Consider the following 23,404-nt stretch of genomic DNA (forward strand, 5'->3'; position numbering starts at 1 on the left):
TCATAGGTGAAAGTGTTAAACAGTATGTTATTTACTCTCCTCGATACTGATGAAAAGATACGGGAAAAGTAAAAGTGAGCCTGGTAACTTCTAATGGATTTCTGAATTTATAGATTTCTAAACTATAAGAGGGAGATTCCATATTGATTGTGGCCAAATTTATCCTCCAGGAAAAGCCTAATGCAAAAAAAAAAAAAAAAGAAGAAAAGAAAAGAAAGAAAAAACCCACACAATTATATACATAGTTGGCCTATGCTTTTCACTCAAGAAAGAACTGTGCTCAAAATGCAGGAAATAAGAGGGAAGGCTGGAATCCCTGCTGGAGTAAGTGGAGTAAGAGAGAAGAACAAAGTATAAAGCTCTTTGCACATCAGAATTCTTTCCTCTCTCTCTATGTTAAGCGTCCCTTAAATTTTGATAAATCTAACTGTGGTACCAGCCAAGTCTAATTAACAAAGATCCTCTGAGGGTAACTCTAAAAATCCACAACAGGTAGCTTTCCTGAGTAGGCACAGGGAGTACAAAATCCAAGCCCAGACATAGGCCTAAAACTTTTGGGGAGGGCTGGAATGAATTTACAGTGAAATCACGATCTGAAAACTCAGGTCCAGGCAGAGGCAGCCACAAACCACCACCACATGCCACACATGAGCAATGAAAGCAACATTTTTCTCCTAGTGTCTAACCAACACCACTTGGTCAATCTCCTAAATTAAACTCCACTGCTCATTTCCTCTCACGTTTCCCACAGACACAAATAAGCCAAAAGGTGTGAAAGTACATGCAGTATGCAGGGAGCAGTGAAGTTTTCTCATGTGGCTACAGCAGAGGCTGCACAGGAGAGAGTGCCTGGAATCATAGAGCTGTCTACTATTCTGTGTTCGCTTAGCCTCAAACAGACAAATTGAGAACAAGAGTAAAAATTTGGAGTTTAAAAGTTTTGCTGGCTTATCTGGAGTTCTTAACTAAAACTTCAGGGAAGCCAGTGGCTTCCAGACTGCATATATGAATAAAAATCAAACAAACTATTTCATCTGCTAGATTAAATATCGGCCTTTCCTGAAGTCAATAGGAACTGACCACAGAAAGCATTTCTCCTCCTTCTTAGGAACGCATGCTCTCATTTCTTTCTCATCCTCTCATCCTTCCTTGAGGTTCTCTTTGAGGGGATAGATTTTATCAGCTACCAGGACCTGGATATATGGCAAGGATAATGTAAATAAAACCTAAACTCTACGTTTTTCTTTTTGATGGTTCTGGCATATAAGCAGAACTCTTAGGTTTATAGGCTCATATTCTAAGTTAGGTTATTTCTATATTTCAGATGTTTACAACCTTAACATATCTCTTTTAAAAGTGGACCAACAGTGTTCTCAAATATAAAGAGGAAATTAATGTGCTTATTTCAGAACAAAAGGATATCTGAGAATCCAAAAGATCTTAGGGACAACTACATCTAGAACTTGAGAACTTGAGACTTGGTTGCTTCTGTCTTTACAGCAGTCTACTTGCCAATGGCAACATTAACCTGGGTATACTTGGGGAGGAAAGCAAAGAAAGCTTGAGTTATAAACAACAAATCTCAATCCCTAAAGCTCAGCCCAAATTTCAAGGAATTCCAGCATGAACTCAATGACTCTGATTAGCAGTGAATCTCTCTCTGATATATCCTAACATGAGAAAATGCCACTGGAACTGTAAGAGTAAAGTCTGAGAAGAGATGACAGATAGCCAGGGATTTAAGTAAAGCTCTGGCTGGTCTCCAGCTTCTAACAATGAAATGATGTGTTCGTCTAGTTTCTCTCGCTGGGCCTCCTGTCATCACACAGCACTGACAGAGAGGAGAGTTCCAACAGGCAACATCAGCTACAAATGAATGACAGGCAACCAGAGCATTTGTAACCAACTACAAAGTTTAGGAGGACAAGCTTGAGGTGGGATAAATTCAGTTCTTCCAATTGTTGAAGAGTAAATGCAGGGCAAGTTGAGAGCATGTTCAGTAGAAAGAATGAATAATTTCAAAAGGAAGACCCATGATTGATCTTTAGCTCCATTGTCACTAGCTGCATGATTTTGGGAGGTCATTCAATCTATTTAACAATTCTCATTTTCCTTAGTTGTGAAAATTAAAAGAAGAAAATATTTTTACCTCCTTTGGGGCTATAAGGATCAAGTCAGATAAGAATGCGCTTTGTAAGCTATAAAGCATCTTCAAAATATTGTTACTGAAGGCAATAAATACTTATTGGATGCTTCTTGTGTACCTGCTGCAGTGCTTGGTAGAGAAAGTAGCACAATACACTCTTGCATTCAATGAAGAGAGCAATGTTTGAACATACAAAACATCTCTTCAAAGTGGTATGGAATACAGATGAAGTTGCAGTTAATTTAGTCCAAGGAATAGAGGCCAGAGTCTCAGATAGGTGATAATGAACCTGAGTCTTAAAGGGTAAGTGGGTAATGGCTAAGGAGGCTGGAAAGTGCTTTCTAGGGGGAAATAAATAAGCAAAGAGGTGTGAAAATACAGTGTTTGGGGATCAGTATATTGTTTCGTGTGGCTACAGCACAGGCTACACAGGGGAAGGGTACCTAGAAATGATGCTGGACAGACTGGAACCAGGTTGTGAAGGGCTCTGCACCATGACAGAGTTACATGTTATCAGTCAAGAGGTAACTGTACAATGGAAGAATTAGAGGAGAACATCGGGTTTTTTCCTCCCCTTCCTTCTTTGTGCTCCCACTGAAAAAATAAGACAAAATATCTGCCTCCAAGTTATAATCTAGCAGAAAAATAAATGCTACAGGTGCTATAAGAGAAGTACATAAGGAATACAGGGAAGGGCAGAAAGGGTAGTCAATTCCACATGGTGGAGGCAAGAAAATATTTATTAAGGATGTGTCAAGTTGGTTTTATCCAGGCAGAACAGAGGTAGGAAAGGTGTTCCACAAAGAGGAAGCAGCATGAGAAAGATATAGTCATGAAATAGCATGGCATATAGTTTGGCATGATAAGGTATGAGAGATATATGATGCTATAAACCTGGAAAAGTAGGCAGAAGCCAGCGCCAGTACTGCAAAGGCCAAGTTCTAAAATTTCAGTTCTGCCTCTAATGGTATGACCTTAAACAGCGGGCTTAACCTCTCTAAACCTCACTGTCTTCACTAATAAAATGAGAATATTAAAAGAATCTACAGCACAGGGTCACTAAAGAATTGAAACTAATATAAAATAATATTGAATGTCAACTGTAATTGAAAAAAATTTTAAAGGTCACTGAAGTAAGATTGATGTGAAGGACTTAGTCTGATTTGCAGTTAACACTCAATAAACCACTACTACTATTATCACCAGCATTACATATTATAGAAAACTTCAGTAGTAAACTATTATAGTGGTCAAGGCAAGGGATGAAGAGGCCCTGGACTAGAGCAGAGGTTAAGAGGGATGACAGAGAGAAGTCGGGTGCAACACTCTCTGAGTTGGAAGTGATTATAGTATGATTCTAAGTTCCAAACTTGGACAGCTAGGTACATGAGTAAAAATATTTAGCAATCTGGGATGTGTTGAATGTAGGATATACCTGGGTAACAGCCAGGTGAATGTGTCTAGCATACCGTGAGATATGCAGGTCCTTGGCTTAGGAAAGAATTCAGAAAAAGGCTCTATCATCACCTCCTTATCCACATCTTACAGTTTGAAAATCACTGTCACCTGCAGTGCCCATTAAACAAGTGGCCCTAAGGAATTATGTCTGATTTATGTAACCATCTCCCATAGTTTACTGAACCGTAGATGGACACCTGACCCATGGAGGACTAGAAAACCCCAGCCAATCAGGATGTTTCTGCATGTGTCTTTGGAATCACGTAGTTGCAGTGGTTTGCATCACCATTTGAGGGACAGCTCACACACAAGCAATGGGAGAAATATGAAGGAATGAATAAAAGAAACATACAAAAAAATTAAAATGAGGGATTACAAGGTCTCATGAAAAGAGAAAGAGTAGCTGCCCAATAAATTTTCATAAAGCCCAGATGCACCTGTACATCAGATGCTGTAAGAGCCCCCTGTCCCATTTTCTACTTGTACTTCCTTGCATTCCATGCAACCAGACCAAAGCATAACACAGAGGACAAAACAAGGAAATGGCCAAGGTCAGGACTCTGGGGAACACTGACACAGAGGAGTCAGACAGGGAGCAAAGCCAGTGAAAGAGGCAGGAGGAAGGCATTCATAACAGGAAGAAGTAATTCAAGTAAAAGCAGTGTCCTAGAAGCCAATGGGAGAGAAGGCTTTAAGGAGTAGTCGGTTAGCCAACAGTACCAAATGCTACAGAAAAATCAAATAAGAGAAAGGTAAAATGAGGCTACTGGATATAGCAATTATGAGGTCACTGGTGACCTTTCCCAGAGCAGTAATGATCATAACTCAAAAACTTTTTTTGCACATCCTGACTGCCATGTTCGTCATACTGTTTATCCTAGGTGGGTCCTTAACATGTCTCAGCCGTGGTTTCTTCTCAGCTTAAAAATAATTACTAAAATCTGTCCCCAACCCTAGCCATTCTAGAAGTGTTCTGTATTTTAAACTGCATAGTGGTTTTATATATATATATAATTCTTTTCATATATATATGAAAAATTCTTAAACTGAACATTTAAGATTTGTGCAGAAAGAGAGAGAGAGAACACAATATCCCCTCTGTCCCATCCTTAACATAGTAATCAGACTTAAAAATAAAAATTTTTAAAGGGGCTTATAAAATAACTTGAAAAGTGTCATTTGAATCCCGCTAATCACCCTACAGTATTCTCAGCGTCAGCCTTCTGAGGTAATGTGGCATGTATTACTGTCCTCACCAAAAAAACTGATAAGTAAAAGTTTTCATACCGTTATAACTATGTCCGTTATTTAAAAGAAATAAAGCTCACATGTATCTCCAACGACTTGAGCACAAGGCTAGCAATACGAACTATCTGAGAGAAGGGACTGATAGATCCAGATTAAGAGCAGTCAGGGATGCTAGGGCAGCATCTATGAAGGAGTCTTACCTTCATCAGGTGCTTGTTGACCCACTTGGTGAACGTTTTCTTCTGAACGCGGTCCCGCTCATCTGTAAAAGAAACACAGAAGGCACTGATTTAGCACTCTGTGGACAAATTCCCACACCCGTTTCTCCAGGACATTTCCACAGAACTACAAGATGGCGTCCTGTTGTTGGAAAGGTTTGGCCTGTCTGAACTTTCTCTTCTGCCCTGACCATGTTACTTTATACAAGCGGGGGATCCCCCCCAAACCGTAATTATCTTCTGGAGGGTGGGCCCCTTGTAGTATAGGCTTCCTCCTCCAGGTTAGCGTTCTAGGAACCCATCTGTATCAGCACACCAGCTGGCACTGCTGTGAGAAGCTGCATTTATTTGGCTTCAGTGAATTTTTTTGAAGACTTTTTCAACGTATTTGCCTATTTCATGATAGGGTGATTTATGAGCACACCCACCCACGCCACACTGAGTGTTCAGCAGTTTTTGACCAAAAACAGCATGACCCCCATGTCCACCGGATCTCAGCCGGAATGACTTTTTTTCTGTTTCCTCGGATAAAAAAAAGTCCTCACAAGGAAACATTTTGCCAATGTGGAAGAGGTGAAACAAAAAATGGCAAAAGCACTAAAAGGCATCGCAATCAACTAGCTCAAAAACCGTTTTGTGCAGTGGGAAAAACGACTTGATAAGTATATTGCATCAAATGGAGAGTGCTTTGAATATGACTGGTTTAAATATGTAAGAATAAATACACAACTTTTTAGAAATAAATTCCGTTCTTTGGGGGGTGTGGGGGTCCCCCCCACCATAGACTAAACAGAATCACGTGCCTCAAAAAGCATGTCATGGCAAAGTCTCCTTAGCATAATAAGTCCCCAGTGAGCAGGGTGATGCCCTGCTTTCCCTACAGCAAGCTCCAAAAAGCCAAAGCTATGACTACGACCAACAGGAGTGAAGTGGCCTGGGCATTTGGGACACATACTGCAATGGTTAAATCTCACTCTCCATACATGGTTCTGCCTACTCAATGCTCCACTCCCTCCGTCTCCTCCCCCACCAATTCCTTCATTCCAATTTCCTTCCCGGCTCTTACCAAGCAGCCGAACTCAAAGCTGCCCAGTTTACCCCCACTGCACATCTCCTTCCTCCCTACCTTCTCCTAAGTCTTTTACAGAGCCTACATTTATTTGTAGGCAAACTCTCCTTCATTCTCAATTTTGTCCACTGCTTTAACAGAAACATAACTATCAATACTTGACAATGACTGCTCCACACCTGAGTTTCTCCCACAACTGCCAGCTCCCCAGAACCACTTCTAAGACACTGATTCATTGGCCCTGTTCCTTTCTATTTATTTGAAGCCTGTGCCCTTCCCTCTACCATCTTGTTCAAATCACCCTCACTGTCATCAACCATTCCCCCGCTGCCTACCCCCCTCCATATGGCAAATGTACCTTAACCTTTCCTGACAACTTGGTTCACATTATTATCTCCACATGTACCCTCTGGCAGGATCCCCAAATTACTTCAATATATTCTGACGATACATCTGAGCCTGCTTGACTCCACTGACCTTCATCTCCAGCCACCACACTCCCACATTCTGGGCCTCGCTCCCCCAAGCAGCTATTCAGCAGTCTTCTTTATCAATCTTTCATACTTCCTAATCATTCTTAGCCTTCGATCACTCCAGTCTTATTTTATTAAGAGCATCTAAGAGTATCCCAGTCTACAACATGGTTAAGCAATTCAAAGCTGCCATCACTAATATGCCCCAGGAATTCCCACCTGCCTAACCTTCTACTACTCTGCTTACCACAACAATCTCCAAACCTGAATTATCACAATTACTTAACTCTTCCATTTCTTCTCCAAGTCAGAGAACATTCCAGAAGAAAGTGGCAGAATTACACAAATCTGGCTCGCTAGTTATTCACACGAACTTCAGTTAGGTGTTCTCTTCCACAACCCAGGCATTCCCTTCTTTCTGACTCCCCAGCTACACAGGTATCATTCCAAACAGTGCTAAGGATCTCTCTCCACTTCCAGGTGAACTACACTTCTACTTACTTTTCTGAGTTTATAGCCATTCAATAGTTTCACTTTTACATCCTTTCTTTTAGCCTTGAATCCCTTCCTGCTTTTCAAGGAACAATTCTCTCTTCCCATTATAGACCACAGAACTTAGGAATTAGATTGGACCTTAGAAGTTCCCTGTTAATGCATGAATCCCTTCCACAAAAAGAATCGTACATTCAGGGTTAAACAGTCTGTCCAAACCTTGCATATACTTATAATATTACTGATGCTTAAAACTTAAGATAATAGAAGGAGATCTAAACTGGCTACGGAGTAGGTGGGAGCTACACTCACATCTTCCCAGCGCCAAACCAGATTTACAACTAAATTACAGATCAATCAACCTGAATAACCAACTGAAGGCTGACTAAACAGAGGTATTATAACCAAGGATCTACAAAAGAGGCCATGTTGAAATTGAATAATGTTGAATGTAAGCTGTACTTGAAAAATAAAAGTAAAAAGATAACAGAAAAGTCACCACCTCATAAAGGAACACATACTAATTTAATAGTTCCATAGAGTCATAAGCTGCTTCTTTATAAATCCTACCTATTGGCTCTCATTTGAAACTGCTAGAATTTTTTTTTAAGTCTAATCTACCTTTCACTCCATAGAGTCCTACAGCTATTTGAAAGCAGGATTTTTATTAGATCTAACCACTGTCATTCTGATCACTTGATCTTTTTAGATGCTGATTCAGTTATTCAAGATCATCATCATCCATTCCAAGCCTGTATCATCCACAGCCTGAATCAGAACCAGCTTGCAACTACAGTCTCATCTAAATCACTGACATGCCCTGGCTGGTGTAGCTCAGTGGATTGAGCGCGGGCCTGCGAACCAGACAATCGAGGTTCGATTCCCAGTCAGGGCACATGCCTGGGTCGCAAGCGAGTTTCCTGCAGGCCAGTTCCCAGCAGGGGACGCACGAAAGGCAACCACACATTGATGTTTCTCTCCCTCTCTCCTTCCCTTCCTCTATAAAGATAAATAAATAAAATCTTTAAAAAAAAAATCACTGACATACTGCTCATACTATTTCTTTTCTCCTCATGGTATGCTACTTTCTTCCTCTCCACCTCTCCAAATGCCATTTATTTTTTTAAAATCCAACTCATTAACTCACTCACTTATTCTCTGAATAAATCTTTATTAAGGACCTAGGCTACTTGGAACATACTGTGTTATATACACAGTCTCTACCTTTGAAAGAGATGACAATCTCTACCTTTGAAAGAGATGACAGTCTAACAGAAAACAGAAATACTTCAATACAATTTGATAAGTGCAATAAAAGAGTAAGTTTAGAGTGCTCAAGAATATAATAGCCTACCTGGGAAGAGGAGGAAAGCATGAGAAGTTAGTGGCAGTTTCCAATTGAGTGACTCTACCTAAACCTTAAAAGATGAGAAGTTAGCCAGGAAGAGAAGGGACAAAGCTACTACATGAAGTTTCACCTAATGCAAATTCATTAGGAGCTTATGTTCAAAGAACAGCACAGTATTTAAGGATGGTTGAAAGATAGGATGTATATTAGGTAGCGGTGATACTTAAAACTAGATAGGATGCCATGGACCAAATTATGACTTTTCATGACAAGCCAAGGAGTCCAAATTTTATCGCCAAGAAACTGGTAAGGGACATGTTGAAAGATTTTAAATGGAAGAATGACATGATCAGATTTGTGTTTGAGAAAAATTGATAAACTTTCCTGACAACTCCAGTTCTCAATAGCCTCTTTGTTCTCCAAAGTTTTATGGTACTTACCATGCTAATCACTCCATCAACATTTACATAGTTATATAGGGCTCTGAACTTTTAATATGTTTACTCTTACATCACCAATAAGATCCTAAACTCCTTAAGGAAAGAGAGCATACTTTACTTTTTTTGTATCTCCCGTGGCTTCTAACAGCTAAAGCTCTACATAAGACCTAAAACAGCCCTGGCTCAGTGGATTGAGTGCCAGGCTGCAAACCAAATAGTTGCTGGTTTGATTCCCAGTTAGGGCACATGCCTGGGTTGTGGGCCAGGTCCCGAGGTGGGGGTGTGAGAGAGCCAACCACACATTGATGTTTCTCTCCCTCTCTTTCTCCTTCCTTTCCCCTCTCTCTAAAAATAAATAAATTCTTTTTAAAAAGAGAGGGAGAAAACATTCTTAGAAATCAAAGATCCTATAACTGCAGATACAGATGAGACTTAAAAGGTAATGAGATTATGAACAACTTTCCCCCCTTCACTGACTACTCTTCAGCATTGGACTATCACTTCCTCTAGGAGATTTTCCCATCCTTTGCATACACTAGCTTAGGTGAGCTTGTCTATCTGTCCTATTCTATTGGGGGCAATAAAGAACAGACCCAGGTTTGGGATGGAAGCCCACATTTGAGACACAAAGTTCTGTGTTCTGATCCAACATAGCCTACAACACTGTCCCAGTGCATTATGTATCATTTAAAAAGCAAATGAGAAAACAGCCTTTGCTTGTTTCCCTGAAAGGCAGAGAAAGATCACAAATGGTTCGAGAACCCCAAGAAGCACCAACCACCTGGAAATCTAAAAACAATATACCTGAGCTGGCAGAAAAGAAAAGAGAGTCAGAATAGACCTATTCCTTGACCTCATGAAGTTTACAATCTAGTGATAGAGAACAACATGTAAATAATTAACAAAAACACCAAGCAAGTAACACACTAAACAAATAACAAGCTGCATCAAATCATGCTGATAAACATAGCTGATTAATTCTGACAGAGGAGTAGAAGAACTAGTGAAAGGCATGGTGTTTGAACTATACCTTGGATGACAAATAGGATTTTGGCAGTCCCAAAAGGGATTAGGGAATTCCAAACTAAAGAAATAGCACGAGCAGTGATTAGAAGATACAGAGGTACACAGAAAGTGTGGGGAAAGTACGTCTCATAGTCCGAAAAATACGGTGATTTAGAGCCTCCTTACCAGGTCCACTGAAGCCCCACTTCTTCCTTAATACCTTTCTGGCCATGCCAGCACCTCCAAATGCCTACAGATACCTGTGTTTATTCAAGTTATACATGCCCAACACATAAAAATTATTGTTAGATATTTCTATATGTAAATCCCATTTATCTATCTTAACTTTTGGCTCTTTGGAGTCAAGAACCACATTTTAAATTTCATTAAGTATCCTTCATTTAGGATAACAGTAGACACTCAAAGAATACTCATTCGTTTAACAAATATACCAACAGCCCCATTATCTGCCAAGGTTATGTCTACTGGGACACTTTCAAAGGGTATTTTCAGAGTCAGACTAATAAATATTGTCAAATAATAGTTAAAAGACTGCTTTCCAACCCTGGCTGGTGTGGCTCAGTGGATTGAGTGTTGGCTCGTGAACTGAAAGGTCATCGGTTAGATTCCCAGTCAAGGTACATGCCTGGGGTGCAGGCCAGGTGCTGTGCAAGAGGCAACCAACTGATGTTTGTCTCCCTCCCTTGCTCCCTCTCTGAAAGACTGCTTTCCAGCAGGGAGCAGGGATTTCCATTCAGCTATCCCTTCTACGGTTACAGCTTCCTAAGTAAGTTCTTGCCACATGTGGACCCAGGAGCTTCCTACCACTCATGTAAGCCCAGAGAAAATAGGATGAATTAGAGATCAAACAAATTGCCTTGCCAATAATGTATAATGGTACCATCATTATAAATGATTCCTTCCTCAGAAGTACATAAGTCAACTTTAGGAGTTAAGACTGACCTAGATATGTATTGTATTTACTCTATGTCAGGCACTATGCAAGGCCTGTCTCATTTAGCATTTGACTTAATCCTCACAATTATCAAGTACACAACATTTATCTTTGTTTTATAGTTCAAACTGATGCTCATAAAGGCTTCTTAATCATTTGCTCAAAGTCACAAAATAAGTGGCAGAATTGAGATTCAAATCTCAGTCTGTCATGGAATTTTAACTACAACATTACTGCCACCATGAAATTATTGGAAGACAACACAATATAATCCTATATAAAAAAAGGAAGAGAAGAAGTGCAAGCTATAATTATAATACGGATTCGTTAAAGGCATCTATCACCAAGGGCTGCTGCAGATTTAGAATGTCTCCATGACAATTGAGACTTGGGAATTTTGGGAAGTGATAAATCAAGAAACTTCAATGCAAAATTAAAATCTGATGTTCCTTCTTAGGAAAGCCTGAACTTTATTAGTGGTAATTATTTGCACTATTAGGAATTAGAGTACAGGACATAAGTTAAAGAACTATACCAGCAGTAAGCATGGTGGCAAAAGAAAAGAACCACAGAGATGGAGGGAGAAGAATATAAGAGAAGGAAAGAGGGAGAAAAGCTCAATAGTTTCTGGAGTATTTATTAGAGTACCACATTTAGGAAAACTAAGTACTCTACAGATACAAAGACATAAAGAAATTTAATAATCCTCAAGAAATCATGTTAAAGATGAAGAAATTGAAGTCAAGAGAGATATAAGAACATAGACAAGGTCATGGGGGCAGAATCAAGTCTACAATTTTGGTTTCCTGCCCTCTGGTTCTTACCTTATAGGATACTCATCTCCCCACTTTGAATCTAAGATTCTACTATAAAATGAACAGTTTGGACTAGGTCAATGGTTCCTAAATACCAGTTTGTGAACCAGTCATTATCGAAATCACAAGGAGAGCTTCACACTGGACTAAGTGCTTTAATATCCTATATCCCTTATAATCACTTTATGAGTTAGGGTCTATTTTAATATCCTTTCAACAAATAGGAAAACCAAGGCACAGAGAGATTAAGCAATTTTTCCAGTTCCTGTATGTTAATTAGTAGAGCTAAAGCAGCACACAGGCTATTGAAGCCAAACTCCATTTTCTTAACCATCAGATTCTACCAGGAGATTAAATGAAGTAGGGCGAGCTGCAGGTTATGTTTTCATCCTGAAACTTTCAATACAGATTCTAGACTGCTTTACGCTTCTCTGTTGATTACAGAAAAGGGGCCCTTTTACTTCCAAGCATTTTCAGATGCAGAAGATTCTTTCCTCAGGGAGGAAATCTCAATGCTACTGGGAAGATAAAAAGCTAGACTACATGACAATAACTGAATAAAGTTTTTCCCTCTTGTGCCTCAAACATTATTACAGTACCTGTTTTTTTTTTCCTCAAGAAGCACTTAAATATTTGGCAGTACTGGTCTAATAGTCAAGAGGCAAGATCAGAACCCTCGCTCTGCTACTCCCCTTCTGAGACTTTTTCTGAGATTCTAGCGATTTCAGTTTTAGGGAAAATCTGGCTATTTGGGTCACAATTTGTTCCTGCTTTAGAGATGCAGAGTATAAAATTAAAAGATATTTGATTATCATCAATCCAGTTCTCAAACTTACATTCCACGAACCAGTAAGTATTCAAAATAAATTAGAAAACCTAACATAAAGTTCTCAACTTTTTCTTTGCTAAATAAAGATATCTGAAAAACTACCAGCTCTAGCTGGTGTGGCTCAGTGGATTGAGTGCTGGCCTACAAACCAAAGGGTCACCAGTTCGATTCCCATTGAGGGCACATGCCTGGGTTGCAGACCAGGTCATCAGTAGGGGGCATGCAAAAGGCAACCACACACTGATGTTTCTCTCCCTCTCTTTCTCCCTTCCTTCTCTCTCTAAAATAAAATAAAATCTTTTAAAATAAATAAAAATAAAAAACACCATCTAACAATAATTTTTTTCATTTTGATATCAGAAAAGTAGGAAGGACAGTTTCAAAATAAAGGACAGTTCTTCTAACAAGTTAAGCCTTATGAAAGGCTCACTGCATTTTCCTTATCTTTTTATTTTACCCAGAATTGATAACTTGATGTTTCACCAATCTGTACATCCTACAGTTGGAAGCCAGGGAAACCTGTGACCAAAAACGTAAGGCCACTTGCTCAAGATCACAGAACATATCTAAATGAACTCTTCTTCTTTATCAAGAGAGATCTAAGCTACAGCAAAAAAAGACCACCTTCAAGCCTCTCCCCCTCCTCTTTGCTGGCAGAAAAGAGTAAGTGTAAGAGAATTAGCAATGGCTCCAAAGAGGAAACCTGCGTCATGACTCCTCCCTTATCACCCCCCCTCCGTCACCCATGTCTGCTCAGAGGTGGACTCCGTAACCAACCAACTTCTGCTAAAAATACACCCTGCACTTTCAGAACTAGGCAACTTAAACTCAAAAGTGGTTTCCTGATACCAGCAGAAGCATTAGCATGAATTCAATCTCTATAAAAAAGTCCCACACCCAAAGCTTAGGCTCTTAACTGCCAGTCACTACAAGCTTAAAAAGTTCCCCAGGAAGTGAAGTAGGGCACCTCAGTCCATTCCACTGCACACTTTAACACACACAAAGGTTACCTACCAGGCTTCAAAGCCCATGCAATCCTATGAGTCAATGACAGCAAGGGCTATTTAGGATTCATAGGCCCAAGAAAAGAAAAAAAACTTCACATACTAACCCATACAGCACATGCGACAAACCAGGTGGGCGTTGAACTTGTGCTCATCTTGGTAACTGGGCCACATGGCACCCCTGTGTCTGCTGACCTCACCTAACAGGAGGATGTCCCAAAGAACTTCCAGCTAGTTGCCTGTGCCCCCTCTGCAGCTCCTCAAAACAGGCTTCAAAGTGAACAGAGACAGGCAGCCAAAGGGCTGTTTAATGAACAGAGAGAGACAGCAGAAGTACAGAGAGGTGGCTCCGCCCTCCACTTCCTACTGACCTCCTCCCTGCCTTGAGGTCAGAGAGGAAGCTCCTCCCTAGGGCATTTCCAAAAACTGGGTCCAGGTCTTCAGGCAAACAGCACACTATTCAAAAGCAGCATCAGCTCAGTGTTTTCAGACCAGCAGCAGGGGTGGCAGCTTCATGTGTAAAAGTACAGCCAAGTTATTTAGTGAGTAAACCTCAGCAGGCAGAAGTTGGTCTTTGGTTTATCCTCGGTTTGCAGATCAGAAGCAGCTCTGTGACCTGGTGAAATTTAAGACAATTGCAGGAGAGCTGGTGAGGCAGAATGGCTTACTGCCAAGTCAGGAACAGTGCATCCATTGCCCAACAACCGTTCCTTGGGCTTGCCTCTTCTCAGGCAGAAGTACACACAGAGTATTAACCAACTGATAATAAGGTCGCACAGTGGGAGAGACCCTAGTGGAGCCAGCCCATACACGGTCTGTTGCCAACAGTTTCCTGCATTCCAAGGGGGCTTCAGTTCCCCACATTTACGGCTGCCCAAAGGGAAGAGTCACCATCTCTCCCCAATGAATCCACCTTCTGTACAGAGTTGCCCAGCCCCAGCCAGCCTCTCAGGTAGATTACACAGACAGTTTCATCAACTTCAAAAATACTGTTTGCTTGTTGCTCCCTTCCTTCCCCTTACCCAACAAGGAATGTCATCCCAAAGTCCTCTTCCTCTTCCCAGATCCTCCCATTTTGCTTTAGAAATCATCACACTTAACTCAGCTGTGCCAGAAATCCCTTTATCCATCAGTGGAAGGCAGCTCGCTTGCTTTCTAAGTCTTGGCTAATTGTACCAGACACTGGAATGCTGAAGAAACACAAAGAGGCCTTTTTCATTCAGATGGCCCGCCCCATCTATGGCTTCACAATTTTGACTCAACCAGGGGACAGAAAAGCCGAGCCTCTGTCCAAGTCAGGACAGATTCCCCATTCCTGGCCCCACACCACTCAGAAAGGTCCCACTACAGATAAGGGCCTAATCGCTGGCCCTCTGCTCCAGCTCCCTAAATAGAATGAGTTCTTCAGGCTAATGCTACTTCCAATCCTGTTGCTGAAGGCAGGGAGGGAGAGGCAGCACCCAGGAAAGCAAGTTTCCAGAGACTAGCCTGAAAGACTGCAAATGAAAAAAAGTAAACAGGAGCTTGCCTAGCAGGCCATTCTGTTTAAACAAGCCATGTGGGCAGCTTCTGTCCCCTAACAGCATCCCCTACTCCCTACTGGGCATCCCTCCCACCTACAAACTGCTAATAATCCTGTTACTACTTACTAATAACGGGACTCACGGCTGACTTTATCCCTCTCCTTTGACTAAGCTCCCAGTCACCCTGATAACCTGTGACAACTCTACTCAGTTTGTTCCTCTTAATAGACTCTTCTTAGTCAGCCCTGGAGAGGAAGGGTCCTCCTAGAATTTGCATTGTCCTAAAAAAACAAATGCATAAGAAATACGGAAGAAAGAATAAGAAAGAATAAACATTTCCTTATCCAAATTTAGTAACCCTTTCCTCTATCAGACTGAAATTCCTCGCATGCAGGGACTGTCTTTTCTCTTTATATCCCAGTCTCTAACACATTTATAAGGCACTCAACGACCTAAGATAAAATTTACTGAGTATCTACTGTAAATTCACAGATAATGTACTAAAAACTTTTTTAAAAAGATTTTACTTATTTATTTTTAGAGAAAGGGGAAGGGAGGGAGAAAGAGAGGGAGAAAAAGATCAATGTGTGGTTGCCTCTCACATGGCCCCAACTTGGGGGCCTGGCCTGCAACCCAGGCATGTGCCCTGACTGGGAATTGAAGTAGCGACTCTTTGGTTCACAGCCTGTGCTCAATCCACTGAGTTATACCAGCCAGTGCTTAGTGTGCTAAAAACTTCAAATATCATTTCATTTAATACCAACAGCAATTCTCTACCAAAGGTACTACCATTTCCATTTTAGAGATAAAAATACTAAGACTTCAAAAGGTTGAATAACTTGTCCAAGATTTCATATCCTCTATTCAGGCAAAGCTATGCCTCTTGTTATACCCTGCTATTTCTGAGAGGGACCTAAACCAGAAAAACTAAACAGGCTATGTATGTTAAGAAGGTGAAATATTCCTGGGAAGGTTAAGAAATAAAAATGCTTGACTATGGCCAACTAGAGATTTAGGGTATGTCCTGAACAAACATGCGGGGCAAATTCTAGAAATAGTAAGTAATTTGAGTTTCCAAAAATCAAAACAATCATTACTGGTAAGGTTTGAGGAAGATGAACTAGAGCCTGCTTTCTCCTCACTTCCCTGGCATCCAGGCAGAACTGCTTCGCCTGAAGATACTGCAGACAACAAAAAAGTAGGGGCAGTGTTGGGGACAAGGCCAGTCTAGCTGCCAGGAGACAGGCCTTCCCTTCAGGTTCCCAGGAGGTCCTGAGAATCAAAGGGGAAAATGTTGCTGACAACAGAGAGAGGACTTTGATTAAGACAGTCAGCAAGCTCTAATTACCCAGAGGAGACCAACCTGTATAGTGATTATCCAAGCCATTCCCCTTTATTTTAACCCAACTTTTAGTCATTTCGGAGTTCACTAGATGTCCAGGGATGTTAGAAAAGGCAAAAGCGAATCTGGCTGCTACCTGTAGATCTTTAAAACGTTGACTGAAAGGAACAGGTGCAAACCAGTATTTCCACATGTATCTGAGAAGTGCCCTAACCAGGTAGCTTGCCCCCATATACCAAAAAGTCATGGGTTTGATTCCTGGTCAGAGCACATACCAAGGCTGCAGATTTGATCCCTCGTCAGGGGTACATATGTGTATGGAAAGCAACTTATTCATGTTTTTCTCCCCCCCCTCAATTTTCTTTTTCTTTCTCTCCCTTTCCTCCTTCGCTCTCACTTTCTCTTCCTCTCTGTCTAAAATCAATAAAAAATATACCCTTGGGTAAGGATTAAAAACAAAATTTTTAAGTTATCTGAGAATTTATAGTTACTGGCTTTCTTGCAATAGCACAGAAAATTAAAGTTATATATTTATTTCCCAAAATGCTAAAGTCACTCATTATTTAAGGATATTAAAGCTGATGCAGAAATCTCTCCTTCTAATATATAACACAATGATTCATAATATAATACTAATATTTTTAAATATTCCCACATTGTTTTCTAGTACCTTTCTTTGTTCCCAATTGTAAAAACAAGCACCTATATTTTCTCCCAGCAGCCCACAAGAGAAATATTGTCTTCAGTGATGTCTTTGTTAAAAAAAAATTATAATAATGATAGCAAACAATATACAGTCCTTACCATGTGCACAATGTGTTCTAAGAAATAACTCAAAACCACCATGAATTATTTTTAACTTCATTTTACATATATGAAAACACAGGACCAAACATATTGTTATTCTGCGAGTAAAGGCAAGAGCTAGAAGTCTGACCCTAGACTCCCAGCCTGCTCAGCCACAATTCCATTCCTCATCCAAACATGAGCTAGATGGTCACATGGCCAGAACCACAGAAAATTAGAGAACTTCTTTCTTCTCACACAGATTGGAAATTTGAAGTCCAGGAACTAAGTGACTTGTCTAACACATAGTAAGCAAAAGAGCCAGGACTTAGAACCCAGATCTTCTGGCTCCAAGTTCAGTGGTCTTTCTATCACAACTGTACAAATCTGTGCGTTGGAGGGGGGGGTTGGGAAAGACTTCATCTTAATTGAAACACCTAATACCTAATGCTTTAGTTATTTAAGCAAAGATATATTTCATACATGACCAACTACTTATTTATTGTTTATTATATACTTAACACATTTTTAGATAATACAAATGGAAGATGCACAGAGGATGTTATAAGTAGAGATATCAAAGTTTAAAGAAATCTCAAAAAGCTGCACCAAATCTCACGGGACAAAACTTAACTATAATACCTATAATTCTTATGCTGAAGTGCCAGAAATCCAAAGGCACAATAGTCTCTGGAGGAGAGACAAGAATAATTCATGCACAGAAGTTGGCCATTTTATAACTGATCTTAAGTTTAATATGACTCTATAGTGTGGTGGAGATGCTTTAAAAGGAAAAACCCCTTCAGAATTGGACTGTCCAACCCTTTTGTTTTATGGATTAAGAAAACAAGACCCTAGAGAGGAAAAATGTTGTCCTTTTGCCAAGACAAAAATGCAAATGTTATTCTCTCAAGTAACTATACAACTCCTCTCCTGTTTACACTACTACAATGTGAGATATTAATAAAGTAAAACACAGGGCAACTCTGTATCCTTGCATTAACCTATAATAAGCACCCAACATTAGGCCACACATCAAGCTAAGCCATGGCCTATAAATACACAAATGAATAGGACACAGTTAAATTGCTACAGTTTATGTCTAATGCTATCTTAATTTCTCTGTTAACTAGTTCAGGTAACATTTACTGACACCTATTTTAGCTCAGACACTTGAGAAACTGAGATGAGGAAGAATCCTGTTCTTAAAGATCTTACTGTCTAATAGAATCTAATTAATGGAGGGAGACAAGCTAGGGGAGAAGACAGTGCAGATTTGAAGAAGTACTCACAGAGTGCTGCTGGAACACAGAAGAGTAAATATTATTTCAATCAAGGAAGGCTTTCCAGAGGTGATAACTACTTACCTTGAAGGGCAGATATCAAGGTAGTGCAGTTGAAAAGAGGGCACAGGCCTTTCAGGTAGGGATGTACAAGTGTTTAAATAATGCTGGAGTACTAGGTGTTTATAAGGCCAAAACAGGAAATGAAACTAGTGAAATAGGCAGGGGGCAGATCATCATGAAAACCCTTTTATGTCATGCTGTAGAGTTTGAACTTTTCTTCTAAAAGCAGAGGGAAGCACAAATGGATTTTTAAGCAGGACAGTGACACAGACAGCTCTCTATCTTAGAAAGCTCACTCCTGCTACAGATTAGGGGTGGCTGTCGGGGATAGGTGAGAAAGAATGGGGAGAAAGAGATTATTTAAACAGTCCTAGAGAGAAAAAATAAAGACACAAACTAAAACAGGAGGGAGTTTAGGAAATGAGATAATGTATGTGAATGCAAGTGTGGATAGGGTGTATTAACTATTTAAAATTCTAAATACTAGATACTAAACTCTTTCTTATAAGTATTACATGGCTTCAATACAAAGTATGTTATCCTGTATTTTGCTTCTATCTGCAGAAGAGATGGTTACTTGGGGACATAGTTGTAAAAGCCATGTATTTATATGACCAGATCTCACCAGTGGACCCCATAACATTTATAGGGAGAAAAAAGCTAATGAAAAAATTAGCGATTTCTCCCCCATGTTTTTGCTGCGCTCCAGTTACCTGTCTACACATACACAGAGCTGCCACATTTTCAAAGCAAAAACAATTTAACTGTCCAAAGGGAATACGAGAACAATAAGGAATTAGGAAATCAATACATAGTAATGAAAAGGGAAGTCGCTAGACTAGAGAAAATAGCCTTCAAAAGACTTGCCTTCAAAGCAAGCCTGACACCTAGGAGAGTAGACTGATACTTGCTAGGCCAAATTTGCACTAATGGACTTAAGTAACAAAAAGGCAAGTTTCAGCTTAAAAAACGAACTCTCCAGTTACCAACACAATGAATAATCCCTAGAATGTATGTTCACCAATCAGAGACCTTCAAGCAAAGGAAGAATGACTTCTGAACAAGGGTAAAATTAAGTAAGAGGCTGGACTAGTTAATAAGTAAGGTCTCTTCCAACTCTAACAGCAAAACAGATGTTACCAACTTTAAGGGTGGAAGTAAACAAGAAATCTATACAAACAATGAGAATTTACTAGAACTCAGTATTTTAGAATTGCAGTGCTGAAAGGAACCTGAGAAACTATCCGCATAGTGGTTTTCAACTCAGACAAGAAAACCCTTTGTCAAACAAATCTTATATGGAACTCAACATATAAAGAACATAGAAATGCAGTATTTAATAGTATAAATCATTTTTAGAGGTTCAAATATATGTTACTTATGTTAAAACCAAATAATACCAGGTAATTTTTTATGAAATTAGAGACTAATTACAGTTATATCAACCTCAGCATTCAATTTATTTCTATATTGTGTTTTATTGCAGAAAACTATCCTATTAAACTGATTTATACAGCCCTGGCTGGTGTGCTCAGTGGACTGAGCCTATGAACCAAATGGTTGCCAATCAGGGCACATGCCTGGGTTGCCAGCCAGGTCCCCAGTAGGGGGTGCTCAAGAGGCAACCATACACTAATGTTTCTCTCCCTCTCTTTCTCCCTCCCTTTCCCTCTCTAAAAATAAATAAATAAAATATTTTAAAAACTAAACTGATTTATATAAACACAAACAGTAATAGTTTCACAGTTTGCCTGGCAATCTCAGAATATTATTCAAACAAATTGATAGGCAAAGCCTGAAAGAACAGCAGAAATATTTGCTTCAAAGTTAAATACCTTCAATATCTAAACACTATGTACATTCCTTATAATATATAAATGTAAACAGAAAAGTGAGACAATAAGCACAAAAAACCTTTAGTACACACTAAGCCAATATTACAAATGTTATCACTTAGATGTGTGTTGCCCACTCACTATTATAGAAACAGCACTTGACCCCATACAACTGAGCCTTGCCTAGAACTCAGGCACAGGACCTATGTTTAGTAGTACGTTCTGCAAGAGTATATACACTTCCAATTAAATAAAAAACAGATCAGAAGAGACAATCTTCCCCTTTTTAATCAGGTGTACATTTTATAAGCAGTATAAATATATACACAAAAATGATGGAGAAACTATGTTCTGGTGATACCCAACAGGAAATCAGTACATTAGAATGTCTGTGTTTTTTTTTAAATACATTACAAAATAAACTATGCCTTAAAATGGAAATTATAATAAAATGGGTGAATCTCTTATGTACTTCTGTGGAAGCTTTGGTACCCAGTCTTCAATTGATATACCACTGCTCTAATTTTACAGATTAATTGAACATAGTAGATTCCCAATATAACTACTAGTTACTAGAATTAAAGCTGTTTCATAGAAATAAGAAGCTTTTATGAAGTATTTCTCTTTTTATTTCAATGCATTTATGGCTATTCATGAATTAATATTTCTAAAACATAAAAAATAAAGCACTTAAAGATAGAACTATGACTCCTGAGGCCCACAGAAAATTCTATACTGATAAATTTTTAAAATATTAATCAATATTAATGATTAGTGGTTTAGAAATGTCATCATCTTAATGCACAGGAAAAGGAAGCAGCAGCTTCCATATGAATATGTCTTTCCTCGTTAGATATGAAATATTATAGAGGGCTGGATACGCAGGCCTGCCCTGCCTAATTCTTTCTTTCTAAGCCCAAATACAGGCTCACATTTCAGGAAAGCCCCCTTGGGGTACCTTTTTAAATACACCACCACATACGCAAACAGATTTCTAAATATTCCTCCTGTTTTTGCTGATACAGACACAAGCTCTGAATATTTAGTCAAAAGCTTTTCTGGGACTTACTGGAAAGGACACTGGGGAATGACTGAATCTAATTCTAATTCTGTCAAGCATTCATGAACTTTTAATAGAAAGCCAAGTAATGCCATCAAATCTCCACCTTAACTTGTGAGAGACAAAGTAACAAGTATCTCTCTCAATACTTGGCTCGAAGGTAGTAAGCAGATCTACAATGACGGTACTGAGGCACTGAGATCCAAGGATGTACTCCAGGAAAAGTTAGACTTTACTCATCTTCAACTGTGGAGATTCAGAATCAGCTAAATATGGGACTGATCCTGGACCTGGGTGTTTAGAAGTTAAAGGAATATAATGTGAATAACAAAATGGGATGAAAGAGGGGTCTGTTACCATTTTTTAAAATTATTTTTAGTATCAGGACCCAATTCCCCGGAGAAAAGAACAGTTAACTTCATTGCACTGAACACATGACTTGGATACACAGAGTAAACTGTAGAGCTGCCCGAGGGGAAAGGAACAGTTTCAATCATATCGGAGAGAACAGAGGCAGCCCCCTGTTCCAAGATGCCCCGGGGCAAGGGTACCACTCACCCAATTTTCTCACTGACCTTTCACTCCTCTGTCTCCTCTCACCCCAAAATATAACAAATCCAGACACCTCTCTAACCCTACAAATTTTCCCACATCTAAGCTTAAAGGAGAGTGACAGTTACTGGATGTTTTTGGTTAAAAACAAAGACCCAAAAACTATTTTGAGATTGAGAAGGGAAGGGCTTCTTTCTCTGAGGAGAGACACAAGTCTAGACACAAGTCGGAATAGTTGCCACTTCCCCCAGCTTCGAGCCCAGACGTCACCTCATTAAACCAGCATCCTCCATCCAGGCAGCTCAAAGAACAACAGGAAAGAGTCTGGGTCCCATGCTGGTCCCAGGACAACGCTGGGACCAGTTTTCTCAGTGGGTATACACACACTCAGGTCTCGCAGCACCCCAGTTGAGAGAATGTACTGGCCCTTTAAGGAAAGCAACTGGGAAGACCTTCGTCATTTACCCCACCCTCAAAAGCCCCACAGTAGCTTTAAAGAATAACTCAGTAACAGTTACCTGCTCTGCCTCTGGCACATCTCTTCCAGTAGAGAACACCAGCAATTCCAAGAACATGAGTCAAAATAAAGATGGTTGGTGGCAAATAAGATGGATCTAAGAGAGGCATTTCCAGGCCTGTCCTTTCTCCTCCACTGAGTTAGCCACAAGCCCACAGCTCGGTGCAGGCCTCTGAATGCCTTTCTACTGAGGTTACTGCTGTCCTGCACTATCAGCACAGACACAGAAGCTGGCAGCTTGGGGTTGTTAGAAACTTCCTGATGGTTTCTCCTCCATCTCGCCTCTGACTTCTTCAGCAGGCAGTAGTTGACGGGGACTAAAGCAGTACAGTGTATCTCAGACAAAGCCCAGGAAACAACTGGCAGAGGGGGAGGGGAAAGGAAAGGAGGAACCAGGAGAGTGAAAAGGAGAGCCTAAGCTAGTGTTGAGCTGACTCAAACTCTATCTCAGGCATCCTCTGCTCAGCTTAAACAAACAAACCTCAGACCCTTCTACAAGAAGGGAGGGTGTCTGAGGACGTCACACTCAACTTTCCATTCCTGGCCTGGATGGAATGCCAGACTTCAAGATGAAGCTAAAAGAAAAAAGTCACAGAAGCTTTAGGGAACTGCTTTCAGGGAGAAGGCGAAGTACACAAGGATATATAAACATCCACAAGTACCCTGGCACAGGCAGAGGGCAACTCTTCCACATCCACAGCCCAGGAGGAGGCAAGGGACCTGAACATGACTGCAGAGAAGACCACAAACAGAACAAGCTCCATGAGACAGACCTGACATTAAGGCGTGAATAAGATGAGCAGGGAGAACAAACATCACCTGATTTCTACGAGCTGTCCAAGGGCGTATCAGGATACTCGATGACAGCATAAGACAATGCCTTCCACAGAACAAGCCTGCTTACAAATAAAAACTTGACATGGACATTACAGCAGACAACTGA

General features: G+C 40.1%; 1 protein-coding gene across 14 annotated transcripts in view; it reads right to left on the reverse strand.

Annotated features, from left to right (window-relative positions):
• MACF1 (microtubule actin crosslinking factor 1) overlaps nucleotides 1–23,404 on the reverse strand; it is a 326,604-nt gene that overhangs the window by 198,279 nt on the left and 104,921 nt on the right. For 7 of the 14 annotated variants that reach the window (XM_053660139.1, XM_053660141.1, XM_053660137.1 and 4 more), the window contains exons 1-2: nucleotides 22,463–22,797; nucleotides 5,053–5,114 (exon numbers count right to left, since the gene is read on the reverse strand). In XM_053660139.1, the coding sequence (XP_053516114.1) occupies nucleotides 5,053–5,114; nucleotides 22,463–22,571 (171 nt within the window). In that variant the 5' untranslated portion in view covers nucleotides 22,572–22,797. Of the gene's footprint in view, nucleotides 1–5,052; nucleotides 5,115–13,607; nucleotides 13,809–22,462; nucleotides 22,799–23,404 lie in introns of those variants that run through there. The other 7 variants (XM_053660144.1, XM_053660143.1, XM_053660146.1 and 4 more) reach the window with 5 other exon arrangements.

Source organism: Artibeus jamaicensis, unplaced genomic scaffold (genome assembly GCF_021234435.1).
Source record: "Artibeus jamaicensis isolate MK-2021 breed Jamaican fruit bat unplaced genomic scaffold, CSHL_Jam_final scaffold_847, whole genome shotgun sequence".
In the NCBI taxonomy this organism is placed as follows: domain Eukaryota; kingdom Metazoa; phylum Chordata; class Mammalia; order Chiroptera; family Phyllostomidae; genus Artibeus; species Artibeus jamaicensis.